Consider the following 22013-nt stretch of genomic DNA (forward strand, 5'->3'; position numbering starts at 1 on the left):
GTCACTCTTGATTCATTGCATATCCCGGTACACCGCTGGAGGTATTCATATAGAGTCATACTTTGTTCTAGTATCGAGTTGTAATCATTGAGTTGTAAATAAATAGAAGCGTGATGATCATCATTTTCTAGAGCATTGTCCCAAGTGAGGAAAAAAAGGCCATAAAAAAAAGAAGAAGGCCCAAAAAAATGAGAGAAAAAGAGAGAAGGAACAATGTTACTATCCTTTTTACCACACTTGTGCTTCAAAGTAGCACCATAATCTTCATGATAGAGAGTCTCTTGTTTTGTCACTTTCATATACTAGTGGGAATTTGTCATTATAGAACTTGGCTTGTATATTCCAACAATGGGCTTCCTCAAATGCCCTAGGTCTTCGTGAGCAAGCAAGTTGGATGCACACCCACTTAGTTTCTTTTGTTGAGATTTCATGCATTTATAGCTCTAGTGCATCCGTTGCATGGCAATCCCTACTCCTTGCATTAACATCAATCGATGGGCATCTCCATAGCTCATTGATTAGCCTCGTTGATGTGAGACTTTCTCCTTTTTTGTCTTCTCCACATAACCCCCATCATTATATTCTATTCCACCCATAGTGCTATATCCATGGCTCACGCTCATGTATTGCGTGAAGGTTGAAAAAGTTTGAGATTACTAAAGTATGAAACAATTGCTTGGCTTGTCATCGGGGTTGTGCATGATGAGAGCATTCTTGTGTGACGGAAGTGGAGCAAGACTAAACTATATGATTTTTTAGGGATGAACTTTATTTGGCCATGTTATTTTGAGAGGACATAATTGCTTAGTTAGTATGCTTGAAGTATTATTACTTTTATGTCAATATTGAACTTTTATCTTGAATCTTTCGGATCTGAATATTCATACCACAATTAAGAAGAATTACATTGAAATTATGCCAAGTAGCATTCCACATCAAAACTTATGTTTTTATCATTTACCTACTCGAGGACGAGTAGGAATTAAGCTTGGGGATGCTTGATACGTCTCCAACGTATCTATAATTTTTTATTGTTCCCAGTGACAGATGTATCAGATCTCTATAAAAAATACCAAAAATATTTATCTTATTATCTCTATCAGATCTCACTTTTGCAAGTGGTCGTGAAGGGATTGACAACCCCTTTATCGCGTTGGTTGTAAGGTTCTTATTTGTTTGTGTAGGTACGAGGCGACTTTCATGTAGTCTCCTACTGGATTGATACCTTGGTTCTCAAAAACTGAGGAAAATACTCACCCTTTCCTCTTCAAGGGAAAAACCAACGCAAGCTCAAGAGGTAGCAAGAAGGATTTCTGGCGCCGTTGCCGAGGAGATCTACGCCAAGTCAAGTCAAGATTTGATCTCCGAGCGCCATTGCTGGTGCAGTTGCCAAGTCAAGTCAAGACATACCAAGTACCCATCACAAACTCTTATCCCTCGCATTACATTATTTGCCATTTGCCTCTCGTTTTCCTCTCCCCCACTTCACCTTTGCCATTTTATTCGCCCTCTTTTTTGTCCGTCCGTTTCTTTTCGCTTGCTTCTTGTGTGCTTGTGTGTTGGATCGATTGTCACGATGGCTCAAGACAATACTAAATTATGTGACTTTTCCAATACCAACAACAATGATTTTCTTAGCACTCCGATTGCTCCTATTACCGATGTTGGATCTTGTGAAATTAATGCTGCCTTGTTGAATCTTGTCATGAAAGATCAATTCTCTGGCCTTCCTAGTGAAGATGCCGCTACCCATCTAAACAACTTTGTTGATTTGTGTGATATGCAAAAGAAGAAAGATGTGGATAATGATATTGTTAAATTGAAGCTATTTCTGTTTTCGCTTAGAGATCGTACACCTAAAAATAGTATTGATTCATGGAATAAGTGCAAAGATGCTTTTATCTCTAAGTTTTTTCCTCCCGCTAAAATCATCTGTCTTAGAAACGATATTATGAATTTTAAGCAACTTGATCATGAGCATGTTGCACAAGCTTGGGAGAGGATGAAATTAATGATACGTAATTGCCCTACACACGGTTCGAATTTATGGATGATTATACAAAAAAATTATGCCAGATTGAATTTTGCTTCTAGAAATCTTTTAGATTCGGCTGCGGGAGCCACTTTTATGGAAATCACTTTAGGAGAAGCTACTAAACTCCTAGATAATATTATGGTTAATTATTCTCAATGGCACACCGAAAGATCTACTAGTAAAAAGGTTCATGCGATAGAAGAGATTAATGTTTTGAGTGGAAAGATGGATGAACTTATGAAATTGTTTGCTAATAAGAGTCTTCTTCTGATCCTAATGATATGCCTTTGTCTGCTTTGATTGAGAATAATAATGAATCTATGGATGTGAATTTTGTTGGTAGGAACAATTTTGGTAACAACGCGTATAGAGGAAACTTTAATCCTAAGCCGTTTCCTAGTAATTCCTCTAATAATTATGGTAATCCCTACAACAACTCTTGTGGAAATTTTAATAAGATGCCCTCTGATTTTGAGACTAGTGTTAAAGAATTTATGGTTTTGCAAAAGATTTCCAATGCTTTGCTTGAAGAAAAATTGCCTAAGATTGATGAGTTGGCTAGGAACGTGGATAGAATTTCTCTTGATGTTGATTCTTTGAAACTTAGATCTATTCCACCTAAGCATGGTATCAATGAGTCTCCCAAAGCCATGAGAATTTCCATTGATGAGTGCAAAGAAAGAACCGCTAGGATGCGTGCTAAAAAAGATTGCTTTGTGAGAGTGTGTTCTTCTAGTTTTCATGATAATAAGGATGAATATCTAAAAGTGATTGATGTGTCTCCTATTAAATCTTTGTTTTACAATATGAATCTTGATAATGATGGGACTGGAGATGAGTCAACTTTAGTTAGAAGGCATCCCAATGATTCAGAGTTTTTAGATCTTGATGCAAACATTGGTAAAAGTGGGATTGAAGAGGCCAAAACTTTACATAGCAATGAACCCACTATTTTGGATTTCAAGGAATTTAATTATGATAATTGCTCTTTAATAGATTGTATTTCCTTGTTGCAATCCGTGTTAAATTTCCTCATGCTTATAGTCAAAATAAAGCTTTTACCAAACATATCGTTGATGCTTTAATGCAATCCTATGGAAAAGCTTGAATTAGAAGTTTCTATCTCTCGAAAACTTTATGATGAGTGGGAACCTACTATTAAAATTAAGATTAAAGATCATGAATGCTATGCTTTGTGTGATCTGGGTGCTAGTGTTTCCACGATTCCGAAAGCTTTGTGTGATGTGCTAGGTTTCCGTGAATTTGATGATTGTTCTTTAAACTTGCATCTTGCGGATTCCACCATTAAGAAACCTATGGGAAGAATTAATGATGTTCTTATTGTTGTATATAGGAATTATGTGCCCATAGATTTCGTTGTTCTTGACATAGATTGCAATCCTACATGTCCTATTATTCTTGGTAGACCTTTCCTTAGAACGATTGGTGCAATTATTGATATGAAAGAAGGAAATATTAGATTCCAATTTCCATTAAGGAAAGGCATGGAACACTTTCCTAGGAAGAAAATTAAATTATCTTATGAATCTATTAGAGAGCCACTTACGGATTGCATACCAAAGATGATAATACCTAGATCTATTCTTGCCTTTATGCCTAGCTAGGGGCGTTAAACGATAGCGCTTGTTGGGAGGCAACCCAATTTTATTTTTGTTTCTTGCTTTTTGGTTCTGTTTAGTAATAAATATTTGATCTAGCCTCTGGTTAGATCTGTTTTATGTTTTAATTAGTGTTTGTGCCAAGTGAAACCTATAGGATCTTCCTGGATGATAGTTATTTGATCTTGCTGAAAAAGTCAGAAACTTTCTGCGCACGGAAACAATTGTTAAAAATCACCAGAACGTGATAAAATACTGATTCCAATTGCACTAGATCAATAAACATATTATCTAGGTCGTCCCATTTTAGTAGATTTTTATGAGTTACAGAAGTTTGCATTAGATACAGATTACTACAGACTGTTCTGTTTTTGACAGATTCTGTTTTTCGTGTGTTGTTTGCTTATTTTGATGAATCTATGGCTAGTATCAGAGGTTATGAACCATAGAGAAGTTGGAATATAGTAGGTTTAACACCAATATAAATAAAGAATGATTTCATTACAGTACCTTAAAGTGGTGGTTTGTTTTATTTCGCTAACGGAGCTCATGAGATTTTCTGTTGAGTTTTGTGTTATGAAGTTTTCAAATTTTTGGGTAAAGATTTGATGGATTATGGAATAAGAAGTGGCAAGAGCCTAAGCTTGGGGATGCCCAAGGCACCCCAAGGTAAAATTCAAGTACAACCAAAAGCCTAAGCTTGGGAATGCCCCGGAAGGCATCCCCTCTTTCGTCTCCGTCCATCGGTAACTTTACTTGATGCTATATTTTTATTCACCACATGATATGTGTTTTGCTTGGAGCGTCTTGTATGATTTGAGTCTTTGCTTTTTAGTTTACCATAATCATCCTTGCTGTACACACCTTTTGGTAGAGACACACATGAATCGGAATTTATTAGAATACTCTATGTGCTTCACTTATATCTTCTGAGCTAGATAATTTTGCTCTAGTGCTTCGCTTATATCTTTTAGAGCACGGTGGTGGTTTTATTTTATAGAAATTGTTGATCTCTCATGCTTCACTTATATTATTTTGAGAGTCCTTTACAACAGCATGGTAATTTGCTTTGGCTATAAAATTGGTCCTAATATAATAGGCATCCAATTTGGATATAATAAAAACTTTCATAAAAAGTGCATTGAATACTATGAGAAGTTTGATACTTGATGATTGTTTTGAGATATGGAGATGGTAATATTCGAGTCATGCTAGTTGAGTAGTTGTGAATTTGAGAAATACTTGTGTTGAAGTTTGCATGTCCCGTAGCATGCACGTATGGTAAATGTTGTGTAACAAATTTGAAGCATGAGGTGTTCTTTGATTTTCATCCTTATGAGTGGCGGTCGGGGACGAGCGATGGTCTTTTCCTACCAATCTATCCCCCTAGGAGCATGCGCGTAATGCTTGGTTTTTGATGACTTGTAGATTTTTGCAATAAGTATGTGAGTTCTTTATGACTAATGTTGAGTCCATGGATTATACGCACTCTCACCTTTCCATCATTGCTAGCCTCTTCGATACCGTGCATTGCCCTTTCTCACCTTGAGAGTTGGTGCAAACTTCGCCGGTACATCCAACCCCCGTGATATGATACGCTCTATCACACATAAACCTCCTTATATCTTCCTCAAAACAGCCACCATACCTACCTATTATGGCATTTCCATAGCCATTCCGAGATATATTGCCATGCAACTTTCCACCGTTTCATTTACTATGACACGCTTCATCATTGTCATATTGCCTTGCATGATCATGTAGTTGACATCGTATTTGTGGCAAATCCACCATGCATAATTTATCATACATGTCACTCTTGATTCATTGCCCATCCCAGTATACCGTCGGAGGCATTCATATAGAGTCATATTTTGTTCTAAGTATCGGGTTGTAATCATTGAGTTGTAAATAAATAGAAGTGCGATGATCATCATTAATAGAGCATTGTCCCAAATAAAAAGAAGAAGAGAAAAAAAAAGAAAAAAGGCCAAAAAAAGGAAAGGTCAAAAAAAGAGAAAAGAAATAAAAAGGGACAATGCTACTATCCTTTTTTCCCACACTTGTGCTTCAAAGTAGCACCATGATCTTTATGATAGAGAGTCTCTTGTTTTATCACTTTCATATACTAGTGGGAATTTTTCATTATAGAACTTGGCTTGTATATTCCAACAATGGGCTTTCTCAAATGTCCTAGGTCTTCGTGAGCAAGGAAGTTGGATGCACACCCACTTAGTTTCTTTTGTTGAGCTTTCGTACATTTATAGCTCTAGTGCATCCGTTGCATGGCAATCCCTATTCCTTGCATTCACATCAATTGATGGGCATCTCCCTAGCCCGTTGATTAGCCGCGTCAATGTGAGACTTTCTCCTTTTTTGTATTCTCCACATAACCCCCATCATTATATTCTATTCCACCCATAGTGCTATATCCATGGCTCACGCTCATATATTGCGTGAAGGTTGGAAAAGTTTGAGATTACTAAAGTATGAAACAATTGCTTGGCTTTTCATCGGGGTTGTGCATGATGAGAGCATTCTTGTGTGACGAAAATGGAGCATGACCAAACTATATGATTTTGTAGGCATGAACTTTCTTTGGCCATGTTATTTTGAGAAGACATAATTGCTTAGTTAGTATGCTTGAAGTATTATTATTTTTATGTCAATATTAAACTTTTGTCTTGAATCTTTCGGATCTGAACATTCATGCCACAATAAAGAAAATTACATTGAAAATTATGCTAGGTAGCATTCCACATCAAAAATTCTGTTTTTATCATTTACCTACTGGAGGACGAGCAGGAATTAAGCTTGGGGATGCTTGATACGTCTCCAACGTATCTATAAATTTTTATTGTTCCATGCTATTATATTATCTGTTTTGGATGTTTAATGGGCTTTATTATACACTTTTATATTGTTTTTGGGACTAACCTATTGACCGAAGGCCCAGTGCAAATTGTTGTTTTTTGCCTATTTCAGTGTTTCGCAGAAAAGGAATATCAAACGGAATCCAAACGGAATGAAACCTTCGGGAGAGTGATTTTTGGAACAAACGTGATCCAGGGGACTTGGAGTGGACGTCAAGAAAGAAGCGAGGAGGTCACGAGGTAGGGAGGCGCGCCTGCCCCCCTGGGCGCGCCCCACCCTCATGGGCCCCTCGCAGCTCCGTCGACCTACTTCTTCCTCCTATATATATCCATATACCCTGAAAACATCCAGGAGCACCACGAAACCCTATTTCCACCGCCGCAACCTTCTGTACCCGTGAGATCCCGTCTTGGGGCCTTTTCCGGCGCTCCGCCGGAGGGGGAATCGATCACGGAGAGCTTCTACATCAACACCATAGCCTCTCCGATGATGTGTGAGTAGTTTACCACAGACCTTCGGGTCCATAGTTATTAGCTAGATGGCTTCTTCTCTCTCTTTGGATCTCAATACAAAGTTCTCCTCGATCTTCTTGGAGATCTATTCGATGTAACTCTTTTTGTGGTGTGTTTGTCGAGATCCGATGAATTGTGGGTTTATGATCAAGATTATCTATGAACAATATTTGAATCTCCTCTGAATTCTTTTATGTATGATTTGTTATCTTTGCAAGTCTCTTTGAATTATCAGTTTGGTTTGGCCTACTAGATTGATCTTTCCTGCAATGGGAGAAGTGCTTAGCTTTGGGTTCAATCTTGCGTTGCTCGATCCCAGTGACAGAAAGGGAAACGACACGTATTGTATTGTTGCCATCGAGGATAAAAAGATGGGGTTTATATCATATTGCTTGAGTTTATCCCTCTACATCATGTCATCTTGCCTAATGCGTTACTCTGTTCTTATGAACTTAATACTCTAGATGCATGCTGGATAGTGGTCGATGTGTGGAGTAATAGTAGTAGATGCAGAATCGTTTCGATCTACTTGTCGCGGACATGATGCCTATATACATGATCATGCCTAGATATTCTCATAACTATGCACTTTTCTATCAATTGCTCGACAGTAATTTGTTCACCCACCGTAATACTTATGATATCTTGAGAGAAGCCACTAGTGAAACCTATGGCCCCCGGGTCTATTCTCCATCATATAAGTTTCCAATCTATTTTACTTTGCAATCTTTACTTTCAATCTTTATCATAAAAAATACCAAAAATATTTATCTTATTATCTCTATCAGATCTCACTTTTGCAAGTGGCCGTGAAGGGATTGACAACCCCTTTATCGTGTTGGTTGCAAGGTTCTTATTTGTTTGTGTAGGTACGAGGCGACTTGCGTGTAGTCTCCTACTGGATTGATACCTTGGTTCTCAAAAACTGAGGGAAACACTTACGCTACTTTGCTGCATCACCCTTTCCTATTCAAGGGAAAAACCAACGCAAGCTCAAGAGAAAGAGGTGAACCTCGGTTGGGGGGGCATGCATTCATAGATTCGGATTCCCTTCGTGCCGACACGAGGGAGGGGGGCTGCTAGCTACTTCGCACTTTGCTAGGGTGAACCTCGTTCGGGAGGGGCATCCATTCATAACTTAGGATTCCCTTCGTGCCGACACGAGGGAGAGGGGGCTGCTAGCTACTTCGCACTTTGCTAGGGTGAACCTCGGTTGGGGGGCATGCATTCATAGCTTAGGATTCCCTTCGTGCTGACACGAGGGAGGGGGGGCTGCTAGCTACTTCGCACTTTGCTAGGTGAATGAACCTCGGTTGGGGGGCATGCATTCATAGCTTAGGATTCCCTTCGTGCCGACACGAGGGAGGGGGGGCTGCTAGCTACTTCGCACTTTGCTAGGTGAACCTCGGTTGGGGGGGCATGCATTCATAGCTTAGGATTCCCTTCGTGCCGACACGAGGGGGGTGGGGGCAAGCAATACCGTGCGCTTTGCGAGAGAGGTGCCACATCGAAGTTGCATTTGGTATTTGAAAATCAAACCACCCTTTTGATACATAAATTTGGTCCACATGCAAGTGTGTTCGTGTTCTGACCCTCTCCCGTGTCATTTTTTGCCAAATTTATGAACATTAGACAAGTCGGATGACACAACAGACATGGTTCACTCAAACTAACCGTGTGCCATGCCGGTGCACCTGTCACGCACACATCCGCACAGTACATTGGGCTCCACGAGGCTCCCGCTCTCAAAAATATCTGCCCGCCTCGAGGGTTTTTCTGTTTCATAACACACGGTTGTTATCTCCGGACCGTGTGCGATGCTTCTTGTTCCCAATCCCGCCTGCATCCCTAGAAAATATCTACCCGCCTCGTGGGTTTTTTGTTTCATAACACACAGTTGTTATCTCCGGACCGTGTGCAATGTTTCTTGTTCCCAATCCCGCCTGCATCCCTAGAAAATATCTGCCCGTCTCGAGGGTTTTTCTGTTTCATAACACACGGTTGTTTTCTTCGGACCGTGTGCGATGCACTATCATCAAAATTTTCAATAGCCCGGCATTTCACTCCCACGTAGTAAAATTTTCAGTACCCGCGTCATTTCCTCAAACACCCCGCGGCCCCCTCCACACACACACACACACACCAAAACCTCCTCGGGCATGCACGCACACACACACACGCACACCCCTTCCCTCGCTCGAAACCCTATAATAGTGAACCGTTTGTGATGGGCCGCACATCGTAACCGTAGCACCACAGAATACCGACTGCGATGGCAATGCGAGCAGAAACGAGTAGGAGTACTATAGGGGCCCTATCCCCGACGGTTTCTGGGTCGTGTGGGAAGAACCCCCTATCGCCCACACTCACTTGACGACGGTTCCAAATGTCGTCGCGGAAAGGGGTTAAAAACCGTTTGTTTAGGACTGACGCGTACCAGTGCAAGAAACTCAGAAAGATTGTTAGGATAAAGAAATTAGCGACGAAAAACAACAAGATCTTTGTCTGCACAATGAAGAAGACATCAATTTACTACATGGTGGTACTAACTATTATACCTTGCCTTTTTATTCCTTTGCCCCATTTCCAATATAGAGAAGATATTTATGCACATCCTTGTTTTCAGGCCTTTCCAAAGTAGTTCACTGATGATTACCTCTCAAACCACCTGTATGGTCAGGAGGCGAGGAAGGTATTCATACAACACCCACGGCTCAATTTTGAAGTGTTCCTGAAGAGAACGAAGGATGGACGGTCAATCATCCACAGGCAGTGGCCTAAAGTTACAAAGACCTTCAACATCAATGAAGGCTCAATATTCGCCTTTTGCTTCAACAGTTTTCCAGATGAGATACATATGTCTATGTATCATCTATGATGCTAATTTCGAATGGTTATAGATGTTGCATGTGAAACTTGGTGCTGGTGTAGTTGTGTAATGGGGTAGCTGAGTGCTGAAGCTATATGATGTTGTACTCTCATGTATTTCAATTATGAAAATGAAATATATTTTGGGCTTAATATGAAATGTCAATTAGATTAATAAATGGATTATTAATAATCAGATAATTAGCCTGCTAATTGGGTTTTTCTATTGCAAACGGTTATTGAGAAAACACCGTGTGTAATGCATTCAATAACGCACACAGTTTTTAGGAATAAACCATGTTAGATTAATGAACAATCACACACGACATCCTCTTGAAAACTGTTTGCGTTAGGCCACCTGGCACAAATGTTTACCACATAAAAATTGTGTGTGATGGACAGCCTTTGCCACACAGTTTCTTCTACGCACCGTGTGTGATGCATTCAATAACGCAAACGATAAAATTGTTAATATCGTGTGCAATGGCAACACTATCACAAACGATTTAACGGGGAAAATTGTGTGTGATGTACCTATGAACGGAAACGTTTTCCTTGGAGCGACTGTGTGGGATGTACATACGAACGAAAACGTTTAGCGGGGACTGACTGTGTGGGATGTACTTGCGACCGGAAACAATTTTGCCTGTATACTTGTATTTTTTAGCTCTACTGTATGTATTTCCGTATTTGAGGGCTCGTCGGTCTCACACGACCTCATTTTGCCGAGCGTGTGTGCCAGGAGGGAATATCCTCGACGGTTTCTGGGTCGTGTGGGAAGGACCCCCTTATCGCCGTCACTCACTAGGCGACGGTTCCGAATGCCGTCGCGGAAAGGGGTTAAAAACCGTTTGTATAGCACCTCGCTGTACTGGTGTTAGTGTCATCATCCAAGGAACATAAATTTGCATTTTACATACATGTCCATGTGAGGAAGAACATTTATCAAAAATGTAGAAAGGGACCAAAACTTGATTGTCATAATCCTAAATAATGACATCCCACATTTAGGAAGATAAAAATCCCTTTGCCACTCAAATTTACCAACTCACATTAGAGCCACATAAATAAAATGAACCCATATAATGGTACCTTCATAATATTAGAGTAGTCCTTGCCAGGAGGAAAATACTCTTCCAAATGGCAACACCTTCACTCCTAAGCTAATGGAGATCAATCTAGAGTAGCTAAATCCATCAGATCTCCTAACACTGTCGGTTGAAGAATTGGCTCATAGACATATGTAGAGTTACCCACTGCAACTTCAAGGAATTTTCCTTGTTCAAAGAAGCCAGGGGGAATACATGCACTTGAAGAGCCATTAGATGAATTAGAATCACTTTCTTCCCTTGTCATATTTGGGAGCATAGAATATCATAGGAGCTCAGAATTGTGGATGAGTTGACACTTTGACTTTACGACTTAAGCATTGGAGGAAGCAATCAACTCTCAATATCCAATAACTCATGACTCAGAGAAATTTCAGATATCATATGGTCCTTCATAGTTTCTTTGTAGGGCAGTTGACTAAGGTCCAGTCGGATTAGAAATGACCAAATCAGAGGGCGGAACAGTAGCTTGCACATGGGCAACAGATGGGGCAAGTTGGATTGCAAGAATAGGTACAGAAAGCACACCAACATTGAGAGAAGTTCCTCGGACAACTGATGTAGGAGTTGGCTTTTCAATATTAGCAGAGACATCATTAATCACAATGATACTAGTATTAATGGGCAGGTCACTACTACCTTCAACAAACATCATGCTGAAAGAAAAGACTCATGTCAAACTCATGATCATTAACCACAGTAGGTGCCAACCTATTAAAATTTAGAGCCATATCTGGTCAAGCTCAGGCATATGAGCAACCAAAGGTAATGGGCCAAAATTCATAGGCCCATCAAGGAGTATCATCTCTGGGCCAAGAGAAGCCAAATTCAAATCCAATGCGAGTTGAGCTACAAGTCCAGACCACCCAAAAAACTAGTTGTACTTGAATTACCAGAGATATTTAAAGAGAGAATGAGCCCATTATTATCTTCTAATTCATGTTGTGGATTTTTGATTGACTTCAATATCTAGTAGTCGGTCATGGAGTTCTAAAAATTCCTCATGCTGAATTTTAATATGAATCAGTTGTTGCCGATGTGGCATAGCCCAATGCCCCTAGTCAGGATCTTCCTCTATATTCATTTGGCCATGTGCATCTTGAGGTTTAGCAGCAGGTGCAACACGTGGATCATTCCAGGGAAAATGACCAATAATATGATTTTCCTTGTTTGGGTGAAACTGTTCCTGATCAGGCAATGGATGGCAATTTACATTTAGAGGAATTGTGCCCTCATGTTGTGCCCCCCTCAAAGGAGGTTTTGCTGCAAAAATGTAACAAGAACATATTACGACCTTCCCCCTCTCAAGCCATGTGATTTGGACTGCACCACTATGCTTTACATAAATATCTTTAAGTCATCCACTCTTATTTTGATGATGATACCAACTTTTGTGCTCCCCCTTTTATCACAAACTAACATCTTTACAAAGCTTCTAATATCATTAAAAATATAAAATTTCTAAGATCATCATGAAACCCTACAAGTATGAGCCAAGCTTCTCTATTGAGCAGAAACTTTCTCCAATTTAAACCCTAATCATGTTTTCAAAAACAATAGCAACATCGTCATAACTAAGTGGACTATTACCAACCAACTCATCTGTGTCAAAAATCGATTCGAGACTGACAAATGCTTGCCCATGGGGACAAGAGGTGACCTCCTTAAACCCTAATATGTCGAAATCTCTTAAGAATTCAGTAATGATCTCTCTCATATTTATGAAATGAACCTCACCTTGGGCATAGGAACAAATGTTACAATGGCAAGGTCTTCATTTGCAAGATGAATGTGTGGAAAGATTACCCTAACTCGGGGAAGCCGAGCGTCAACCTCAATCGCTTGATGCCCCAGCGACAGGAAGGGCGTCGGATCGAAGGGGAACGATGTAGTCGGTTCCGGCATACAATGGTCTTCAACATTGTTTGGAGCAGAGATTGGGAAAAGGAGGAATTGAGCAAGGAAGCTGAAGAGGCCACCTTTCTATGTTCTTTAGCTGCCCCGCTGACATCATCCCGAGAACCGCCAATGTTGATGATGATCCAGGGGAGATCACAACCTTCTGTACCAATGAGACTAATTAGGCTGATGACGTGAAATTTGAGTTGTAGTGGTTCCCACCTATGATTTGGGATGAGTGGAGGATTAGGAAGTCTAGGCTCGGAGGGGCAAGAGCATGCCACATGGCCCAACCCTTGGAGGCCCTACATCAAATCTTGTTAGTGCACGCAGGACGAAAGTGGCAAACACCTGACGGAGAACACAAAATGTTTGCCCATTGCGAGGCCTTGGGCTCGACCCATAAGAAGTTATAGCCTGCTTCTTAGACTTTTGAAATTCCTGAGATCCCACCCATGAATGATCCCTGAAGGTCTCTTCTGTTGCACCCCCCCCCCCCCCCCTGAAAATTCAAGGCCTTGGAAAACTAAATTTTGGTGCTTGCTTGGAAGAGGATTCTTCGGACGAACTCGGTCATAAAAAAATGAGGAGATCTAACAACATTTGCAAAAGATTTACCTTGGTCTTTTGAACGAGTGACCATGGTCCAATTCATCTTGTTCTTTGCAATATAATCCAAACTCCTTGGGAGAATTCATGCCTCCTTTGCCCCTAAGCCAGAATTGCAGATTGATTTTTTCATTAGCAATATTACCGCCATTATAATAGGAAACCCACATCTCTAGATGAAACAATGAATTTGAATGACCAATATTGAACATGAGAAAGTTTGAACCTGGCTGCATTTCGCCAAATCAAGATTAAAGAATAAGCGCAACTGATTCAACATTCAAATGGATCCTTGACCTCGAGACTTCAGCCACCAAGAGAAATTCATGAAGATTATGACCATCAAGAAAATTGACTGGAACTCCAAAGTTCTTCCAAATCATCGCTTCAAAATCTAGCTTTGGTTGAATTGGAGATCGTAAAACGCCATGCGGTGACGGGAAGGAAGGACAGTAATATGGTGCCTGACATGGTTGGAGTGGCCAACATCGGTTCTGTTTTTTTGGGCGGGGGGGGGGGGGGGGGGGGGGGGGGGGGGAGATGGCCACCAACGACGGTAGGTTGGAGGAGGAGGGGGGGTGATCTTTGCATGTATTTTAATTTAGCGAGAGCCAACCTTGAAAATAAATCTATGTTTCTTCAGTGCAACATAGTCATAGGCGCCAATCGAGTAAGTCACACGCCATTAGAAGGTGTTCTGACATGCGCTCTTTGACATGATTTGTCAGTGAACATAACTTCCAATGACAAAATATCACTTAGAAACCAAGTTCGGTGAAAACCGATGAAAACCACATGAAAACTGTAAGTTTTGGGAAAATCTAAAAAAATGGAATCTTAAGATGATGTTTTATTAGCATGTGAAATTCCCAAGTTCAAAAACATTACCATTTACAAACAAAATCAGCATTGAATAGTGTCAAATAGTAAACATCACTTAATAATTGCTGAATTTGTTTTTTATAGCTCGTAAATGGTAATGTGTTTGAACTTGGAATTTCGCATGGCAAGCTCTTCACATCTCTTTTTTTTCTTCAGATTTTTAAAATTTTCAAACATGGTTTTTATGAAATTTTCTTTGAAACTTGGTTTCCATCTGATATTCTCTCACTTATAATAAGGTGGGAGAGAATATCTGAAACTTGGTTTCCATGTGATATTCTCTCACTTATAATAAGGTGGGAGAGAATATCTGCTGCTCCCAGCGGTAAGGCGTTTCCATGCTCACATGTCTAAAAATGCAATTTCAAATGTTTCAAAAATTCTGAAAAAATGTGAATGTTCCCAAGACATCTGTCCATGACCTTTGAAAAATTTAGATCCAGACTCAAAATACACAATGCTCTATAAATATATAAAGACTACAGCAAAAATTACATTATTCACGTCAAGATTTTTCTTTTTTGTTTCTCAATGTGCATTTGGATTATCTAAATTGCTAGGGGTTATTTTCCCGAATAAGGCGGTATCTACTTTCACCAAGACGATTTTCTGCATATGTTTCGGGTATACTTACCAATAATCATTACACGAACACGCCCCATCCCTGAAATGGTGGAACCGGTTCCTGTCCCTCACCACGATCTCCCGCTCAAACACGCGAGATATCAATTTGGTCGCCTCATGGCAGTCTCCGCAAACCCGCAGGTTCTTCGTGACGCGCATCGTGTCACCTGGCCTGGTGCGCAGCAGCCCGAACGCGATGGCCAGCTTCTCGCTGTGATACAGCAGCGACGCCTCCTTCGCTTCCTCCGCGACGTCGTGCAGCACGTCGCTGGTGTCCGGCGCGTAGCCCTCCAGCCCGATCTTCCTCATCATGTCCTTCGCCATGGCGAATATCTCCTTCTCCTCGGGATGGCGCAGGGTCCCGCACTGGAACTCGCAGACCTCGCTGTCGATTTCGATCACGGACCGCCCCGCCTCCTTGCTCACGTTGCGCTCGTCCATCAGCTGCCGGACCCTGGCCACGTCTCCCCATCGGCCGGCGCTGGCCAGAAGGTTGGCCAGCAGCACGTACCGCCCGCTGTTCTGGGGATCCAGCTCGATGACACGCCATCCGATCGCCTCGCCTAGATCGAGGTCCCTGTGGATCTTGCATGCTCCGAAGAGTGCTCCGAGGACACCAATGTCAGGCTCCATTGGCATGTCGTCGATCACCTTCTTGGCTTCGTCCAGCAGCCCTGCCCTCCCGAACAGGTCGACCATACAGCCATAATGCTCCATCTTGGGCTCAATACCGTATCTCTGCACGATGTAGTCGAAGTAGTGGCGACCGCCGCTGACATTGCCGGTGTGGGCGCAGGCAGTGAGGACGTTCACCAGCGTGACATCATCGGGCGCCACATCTTCCCTCTCCATCTGGTGGAACAGCTCAATGGCTTCCTTGCACCTCCCGTGCACCGCCAACCCACCGATCATACAGTTCCACGACGTGAGCCCCTTCGTCGGCAGCCCCTGGAATACGCGCCATGCCTCCTCGACAGACCCACACTTGCAGTACATGTCGACCACCGCTGTAGCTAGCTTCTCATCCATCTGTATCCCGCTCTGCTCCACCCACCGGTGCACCTCCCTCCCACGGGCCAGCGCGCCAGCACCGGTGCACGCCACCACCGCGCTCGCCGCGACAAACCCATTCCCCTCTAGCCCCGTCACCCGCATTTGGTCGAACACCTCCAGCGCGTCCAAGAACCGCCCAGCCTTGACATACCCGGAGATCATCGCGTTCCAGGAAATAAGGTTTCTCTCGGGCATTCCGTCGAACAGCTCCCGCGCGTCGTCCACGTGGCCCAGCCTGCACAGCCCGCCCACCATGGTGGTCCACGACACGACGTCGAGGACCGCCGACGAGCCGCCGCCGACGAAGAGGCGGAAGGCGAGGTCCGCGCGCCCGTTGGCGTGGTAGGCGGCGAGGAGCGCGTTGAAGGAGTGCGCGTGGGAGTGGAAGTTGAGCTTGAGGAGGAGCGCGTGGAGCTGGACGGCGAGCGGGAGCGGCGCGGCGGGGAGGATGCGGGGCAGGGTGAAGTGGTCGGGGCGCAGGGGCAGGGAGAGCATGAGGGAGAGGAGCGCCGCGGCGTGGCGCGGCGGGAGGGAGGCGAAGAGCGGGTTGAAGAGCGCCGGGTGCGGGTCCGGGTGGTGCGCCAGGAGGCGCGCGGCGTAGGGGAGGCCGGCCGGGTCGCGCGCGAGGAAGGCGAGGAGGCGGCGCGCGTGGGCGGGGTGGGAGGCGAGGCCGAGGCGGACGAGCTGCGAGTGGTGCTGCTTCAGCTCGTAGATGGTGGTGATGGGGATGGGGGTCACGCTGGGGGCGGACATTGCCGGGGCTCAGATGAAGAGGGGGTGACCCGATGGCCGGGGAGAGCAGCTCCCGCGCTTCTGGTGGATAAGACACGACACGAGCGATGCTATTCCCACGCACTACAAGTTCTACAAAAACAAAAAAGTTACGCACTGGTTTATTAGTGCCATCATATTTTGGATCCAATTTTGATCACATATTTAAATAACAAAATATTAATGCATATTATTAAAATTTATATTGTTGAATTCGTATTTAAATATTGTTTTCAATGCTATTATTTTACTATATATACTACTCCTTTCGTAAAGAAATATAGGAGCTTTTAGATCACTAAAGTAGTGATCTAAACACTCTTATATTTATTTACAGAGAAAGTATATTTTTATTAGTTGATTCATGGTTAAAATATGACATAAAATAGGAGGAGAGCTAGTAAATTGGGACGAAGGTAGTGGTTTATTAAGACGGTTAACAAGAATCAAGGGGTACTTACCAGGCCGAATCAACCTAGTACGTAAATATTTTGTAGAAGCCGTAGGTAAGAATATGATTTTCGGATAAGATACCGTGGCTGCCTTTGATAGATCTAGAAACTACGAGTATGTTTTCACTCAAATATACAAAGCTTGTATTTTCGTTCTCTTACCTAAAGTTCAAATGTTTTCTCTTAGAAACATTACACCCAATAAGAGTCATACAAGACGCGGCCGCTACCTATAGCCACGTCATCTTTTTTTACTATGCCGAAGTAAGAAAGTAACAAAGCGAATGGGATAGGAAAATGCGATGGGGAGAGAAAAACGTGTTCACACCTACCGCCCTGAGATAACGCCTCCACCGAGTAAAAGTTCCTTACCCACGAAGCCAACCCGTCCCATTCTGCTCGTCTCTGCATCTCCCTCCTCCATGACCGTGGCCACTAGCTACCCCTTGCCTCTTCCCTTTCCGCTCCTCTTGTGGACGGTGAAGGAGAGAGCGACGGGGCACGAGTATCCTCACCACAGTATAAACGGAACACCCACCTTCTTAGTTGTGGCTAACTAACGGCTCGGCAAATTTGTGGCGGCGACGACCGCCCATGCTCCTCTTCCTCCGCTTTCTCGGAACCGTGGCCTCCTCTTTGATCAAGCTCGTCGTCTTCCACAAGGTACGACTCGCCCCGTCCTGGCCTAGCGACCTCCCAGATTCCCTCACCTCACGCCCTCAATCCATTGATTTATTAGGGCGGCGTCAACGCAGGAGGCTCTGGGTGGCCGTGGCGGCTGCGAGGAGGTAGCCTATGGAGTCTGGCGACCGGACAAGGGCAAGGGTGCTGATCCCCCCTACCCCCAATCCCGATGGGGCCACCATCGACCAGATCTTCAGCACGCCAGGTTCGCCCACTCTTTCCCTTTCCGCAACACTTGGATCCCTATTTTCTTCCCCGTTCTCTTTTACATCGAAATATCAACTGATGATGAACAAATTAATGTGTCGATGCATCTTGTTAGTTAGTAGTATTACTGATGGTGGCATTATTTTACCCTTGTCTATTAGATCAGAAATAGTTAGGAAATAAGCACATGTATCTCATATTTGGAAACAGTGGCAATGACTTCATCCATTAATTCGTGCACACAATCATGTTCCACTATGATGATTGAAGTTCAATTGGTAATCCTGTGGAAGCTAACTCATTGATTTACAAGGATGGAAGATCTATGATTTGATGGACGTAGTTAGCAAACAATTGGATTTCATGTAAGTTTCTTCGTCCTATATTCACTCGAATATTGTTACTGAACTGTGTCTCAGAGGTTCATTAGTAGAGTTGTCCTAGACTCCTAGTCATGAATTATTGAAATGGGTGCTTATGTCCTCAACTATCCGGGAGAATAGTTGTTGGATATCAAAATTTACATTATAGAAAGCACTTTTGGTATTATTTGTTTGTTCTCGATTTTCATTTAATATAAAGCCCTTGATTTTAATACAACAAGGATCTAGAGAAAATTTATCATTGGTCAATGGCGTGATGCTGAGTTTGCATAATTATATTCACGAGGTTCACAACTCTCGTCATCTCTTATCATTTTTCTATCTCGCTGTCTAATGCGTTGGTGAGACTCTAATTAGATGCATTAGTGATTTTCTTTTGAAGCATCATTATTGATGCCCACCACGATTTGTCAAAATGACGTGTTGAATGCGCCATGTGTATTAGTAATGCCTCTTTTGATGTTCACCTAGAGTAATTCCATTGAGTTACATCTTTGAACTTTCCCAAATTTCTCCTTCGCTTATTTTATGAATTTTCTATTGATTCAACTCTCTGTTGCATAATAGTTTTTGTAAAATGGTTTGCACAGACTTTGATTGAGCAAAAAATACACACACCATTATCGTCATGTCAATCAAACTGTAATTGAGGGAATGGTAGCAAAGGAGATGTTCCACAAGCACTAACAAACCATCGAGCAGACAAATCGACAAGTAAGTTTATTTGGCAACGCAATGATGTTATGTCAACTAGGGGTATATTAGGAGGATCTTATGAGTGATGCTTATTTTCATTTTGAGTAGTTAATTACACTTTCCATGGGTGCTTTGATTGCTTGACAGTTGTACTTAAAAACTCACATATTCTAATGGGCATGTCATTATCGTCAATGGCGGTGTCGGGACAGGTAGTAAGATATATAGATCTTGATTTTCATGAGCTATAAATCTCTGATCCTAAGCCTTTAGCTGCTGTCAATTTGTGGAATTTATGACAATACCCTTTTTCCTGTGCACTGTTTGAGTGTCCGTTCTCATATGTTTGCCTCGCATAAGCAGTTGCGCTAGTAGATCAGGAAATATGATGGGTTGGTAGAAGCTCACTAACTGGCTGAAATTTGTGCAATTCTTCCTATTCTACTTTCCCTTTTTTTGGAAGGTCCAGCAATAGCTGACCTTCATTGATCATTAGCAGAGAGCAGCGGCAGAATGTGACAAGGTGGTTGAAAGAACATGCGGTGCCCCCATGTTTGGTTTTGGTAATTGATGACAATCTCTATGGACTAATGGTTGCCTTGAGTTATATTTGAAGGATTTGTCCATAGGCATTTCTTGAAGTTCATGTGTTGGTTTCAAGGAGTTTATGTGGTGACCAAGGTGTTATTAAGGAATTATCCAAAGATTGGTCATGTGAGAGTTGAGCTTATTGCAAGCATGTCTTGGAGAAGAAGATTGTGTGATCATTCATGTATATCTTCAAGACATCATCCAAATGAAGAGAGTTGAAAAGATTCAAGGTTGATCAAGACTAAGTCAAGAGTGAATCAACTTGATCAACTCACAAAGCGTAGAAGATGTACCGAGAGGGATCAAGCGATCCCGTGGTGTGGTAAGCATTGTCAATTACGCTTCGTGTACTAACCCATGATCTTCGTGAGAGTTCTTTGTGGGGTTAGGTTGCGGTGTGCAAGTTCAAGTGAAGCATCATGAAGAGATCAAATGCTTGAAGCTTGCCGTCCATTGTGGTGACAATGGACTTGTGAAGATGTTGCGGTGTGCAAGTTCAAGTGAAGCATCATGAAGAGATCAAATGCTTGAAGCTTGCCGTCCATTGTGGTGACAATGGACTTGTGAAGATGTGCGGAAGAGTGGCTCACCCATAGTGGAGTATGGGGGAGCAATCAACTAGTCTTCATCGAGCCAACGCAACAGAGAAAGGTGGTCCAACTTGAGGGAGTCAAGATCGTCATCATCTAGCTCAAGTGGACCATGTGCAAGGCAAAGGTTTGCCCTTGATAGGTTTTCTATTTTACCGGTCTCATGATGGTAGTTGGGAGACCGTGTTATAGGATCGATTGCCGTACTATCAAGGGGGGCTCTCGATGAGTAGCTTGATCATATAATTCGTAGAGAGCTCAAACCATTGCATCCTTGCATCATCTTTCTTGGTTCTTGTTTGTTTTTTCTCTTTGTGAGTTTTGGAGCTTATGGTCATCTTGATGACAAGCTCGAATTCATCGAAAGCGGAGTTCACTTGCATCTTCTATGATGTTTTCGATGTTGGAAGGTTATGCCGGTTCTTCTCGGTTGGAGGTTTCACTCCTCTATTTTGATGCTACTCGTCGTCTTGTATCCAACAAGCTTGAGTTTGCTCAATTCGGAGCTCATATGCAGAAGTTATGGCAGTTTTGGTTTCCCGTGGAGTATACTTGTTTTCGTGGAAGTGGCTTTAGGATGGTCCCAGCGGTAGTACCGCGGTACCCAGCGGTAGTACCGCTTAGGGGTCATAAGCGGCAATACCGCTCCGCAGCGGTAGTACCGCTGGTGGGTCCTCAGCAGTAGTACCGCTACGGTACCAGGCCCCTACCACGTCGACTCGAGGGGTCATTTTTCGTGTCGGATAGTGCGGTACTTCGCAGCGGCAGTACCGCTCACGAGCGGTAGTACTGCCCAACCACCGCGGCAGTACCGCTCGGGTCTGTCTCTCTCCTGCCCTCCAGACTCCACGGTAGTACCGCCCGGGGGAGCGGTAGTACCGCTGTGATCAGCGGTAGTACCGCTGCCTCCTGCGGTAGTACCGCCCTCTGCGGGGCTGTTTTGGGGGTAACGGTTGGATTGTTCCCCCCACTATATAAGGGGGTCTTCTTCCCCATTCTACCTTATCTCTTGAGCTCGTGTTCTTCCCCCATTGTTGACCTTCTTCAAGCTTGCTAACTCTCAATCCCTCCATGGATTCTTGCTAGTTTTTGAGGGAAAAGAGAGAGGAGATCTAGATCCACATTTCCACCAATCACTTTCTCCTCTATGTGAGGGGAACCCCTTGGATCTAGATCTTGGAGTTCTTGGTGTTCTCCTTCTTGTTCTTCCTCTCTTTTTCCTCCCTAGCATTAGTTGCTTTGGTGGGATTTGAGAGAGAAGGACTTGGGCACTCCGTGTGCCCTTGCCATTGCATTTGGTGCATCGGTTTGAGTTCTCCACGGTGATACGTGGAAGTTACAAGTTGAGAAGCTTATTACTCTTGGGTGCTTGGTGCCCTTGAGCTTGTTCCTCTTGGGTGCTTCTTGGGCGCCCTAGACGGTTGGTGGTGTTCGTAGCTCAATCATTGTGGTGTAAAGCTCCGGGCAAGCGTCGGGGTCTCCAATTAGGTTGTGGAGATCGCCCCGAGCAATTTGACGGGTACCGGTGACCACCCCCAAGGGTTGCCAAAGTGTA

The 22013-nt window shown here is 43.1% G+C and overlaps 1 protein-coding gene and 1 long non-coding RNA gene across 2 annotated transcripts; one reads left to right on the plus strand and one right to left on the minus strand.

Annotated features, from left to right (window-relative positions):
• Positions 1-14898: 14898 nt before the first annotated feature.
• On the minus strand, positions 14899-16887 carry LOC123169104 (pentatricopeptide repeat-containing protein At5g06540). The gene has a single exon (XM_044586949.1). It carries the CDS (start codon positions 16835-16837, stop codon positions 15038-15040), a length of 1800 nt encoding a protein of 599 aa, XP_044442884.1. The 5' UTR covers positions 16838-16887; the 3' UTR covers positions 14899-15037.
• Positions 16888-17758: 871 nt separating this feature from the next.
• LOC123171066 (uncharacterized) lies at positions 17759-19997 on the plus strand. Its single transcript, XR_006485266.1, has 3 exons — positions 17759-17970; positions 18047-18563; positions 19172-19997. It is a non-coding gene; the product is annotated as an uncharacterized lncRNA (long non-coding RNA).
• Positions 19998-22013: the final 2016 nt, after the last annotated feature.

This window comes from Triticum aestivum, chromosome 7D (genome assembly GCF_018294505.1).
Source record: "Triticum aestivum cultivar Chinese Spring chromosome 7D, IWGSC CS RefSeq v2.1, whole genome shotgun sequence".
In the NCBI taxonomy this organism is placed as follows: domain Eukaryota; kingdom Viridiplantae; phylum Streptophyta; class Magnoliopsida; order Poales; family Poaceae; genus Triticum; species Triticum aestivum.

Bases quoted from the DNA above. Each gene is read 5' to 3' on its own strand.
- LOC123169104 (XM_044586949.1), bottom strand. From the start codon at position 16,837: ATGTCCGCCCCCAGCGTGACCCCCATCCCCATCACCACCATCTACGAG.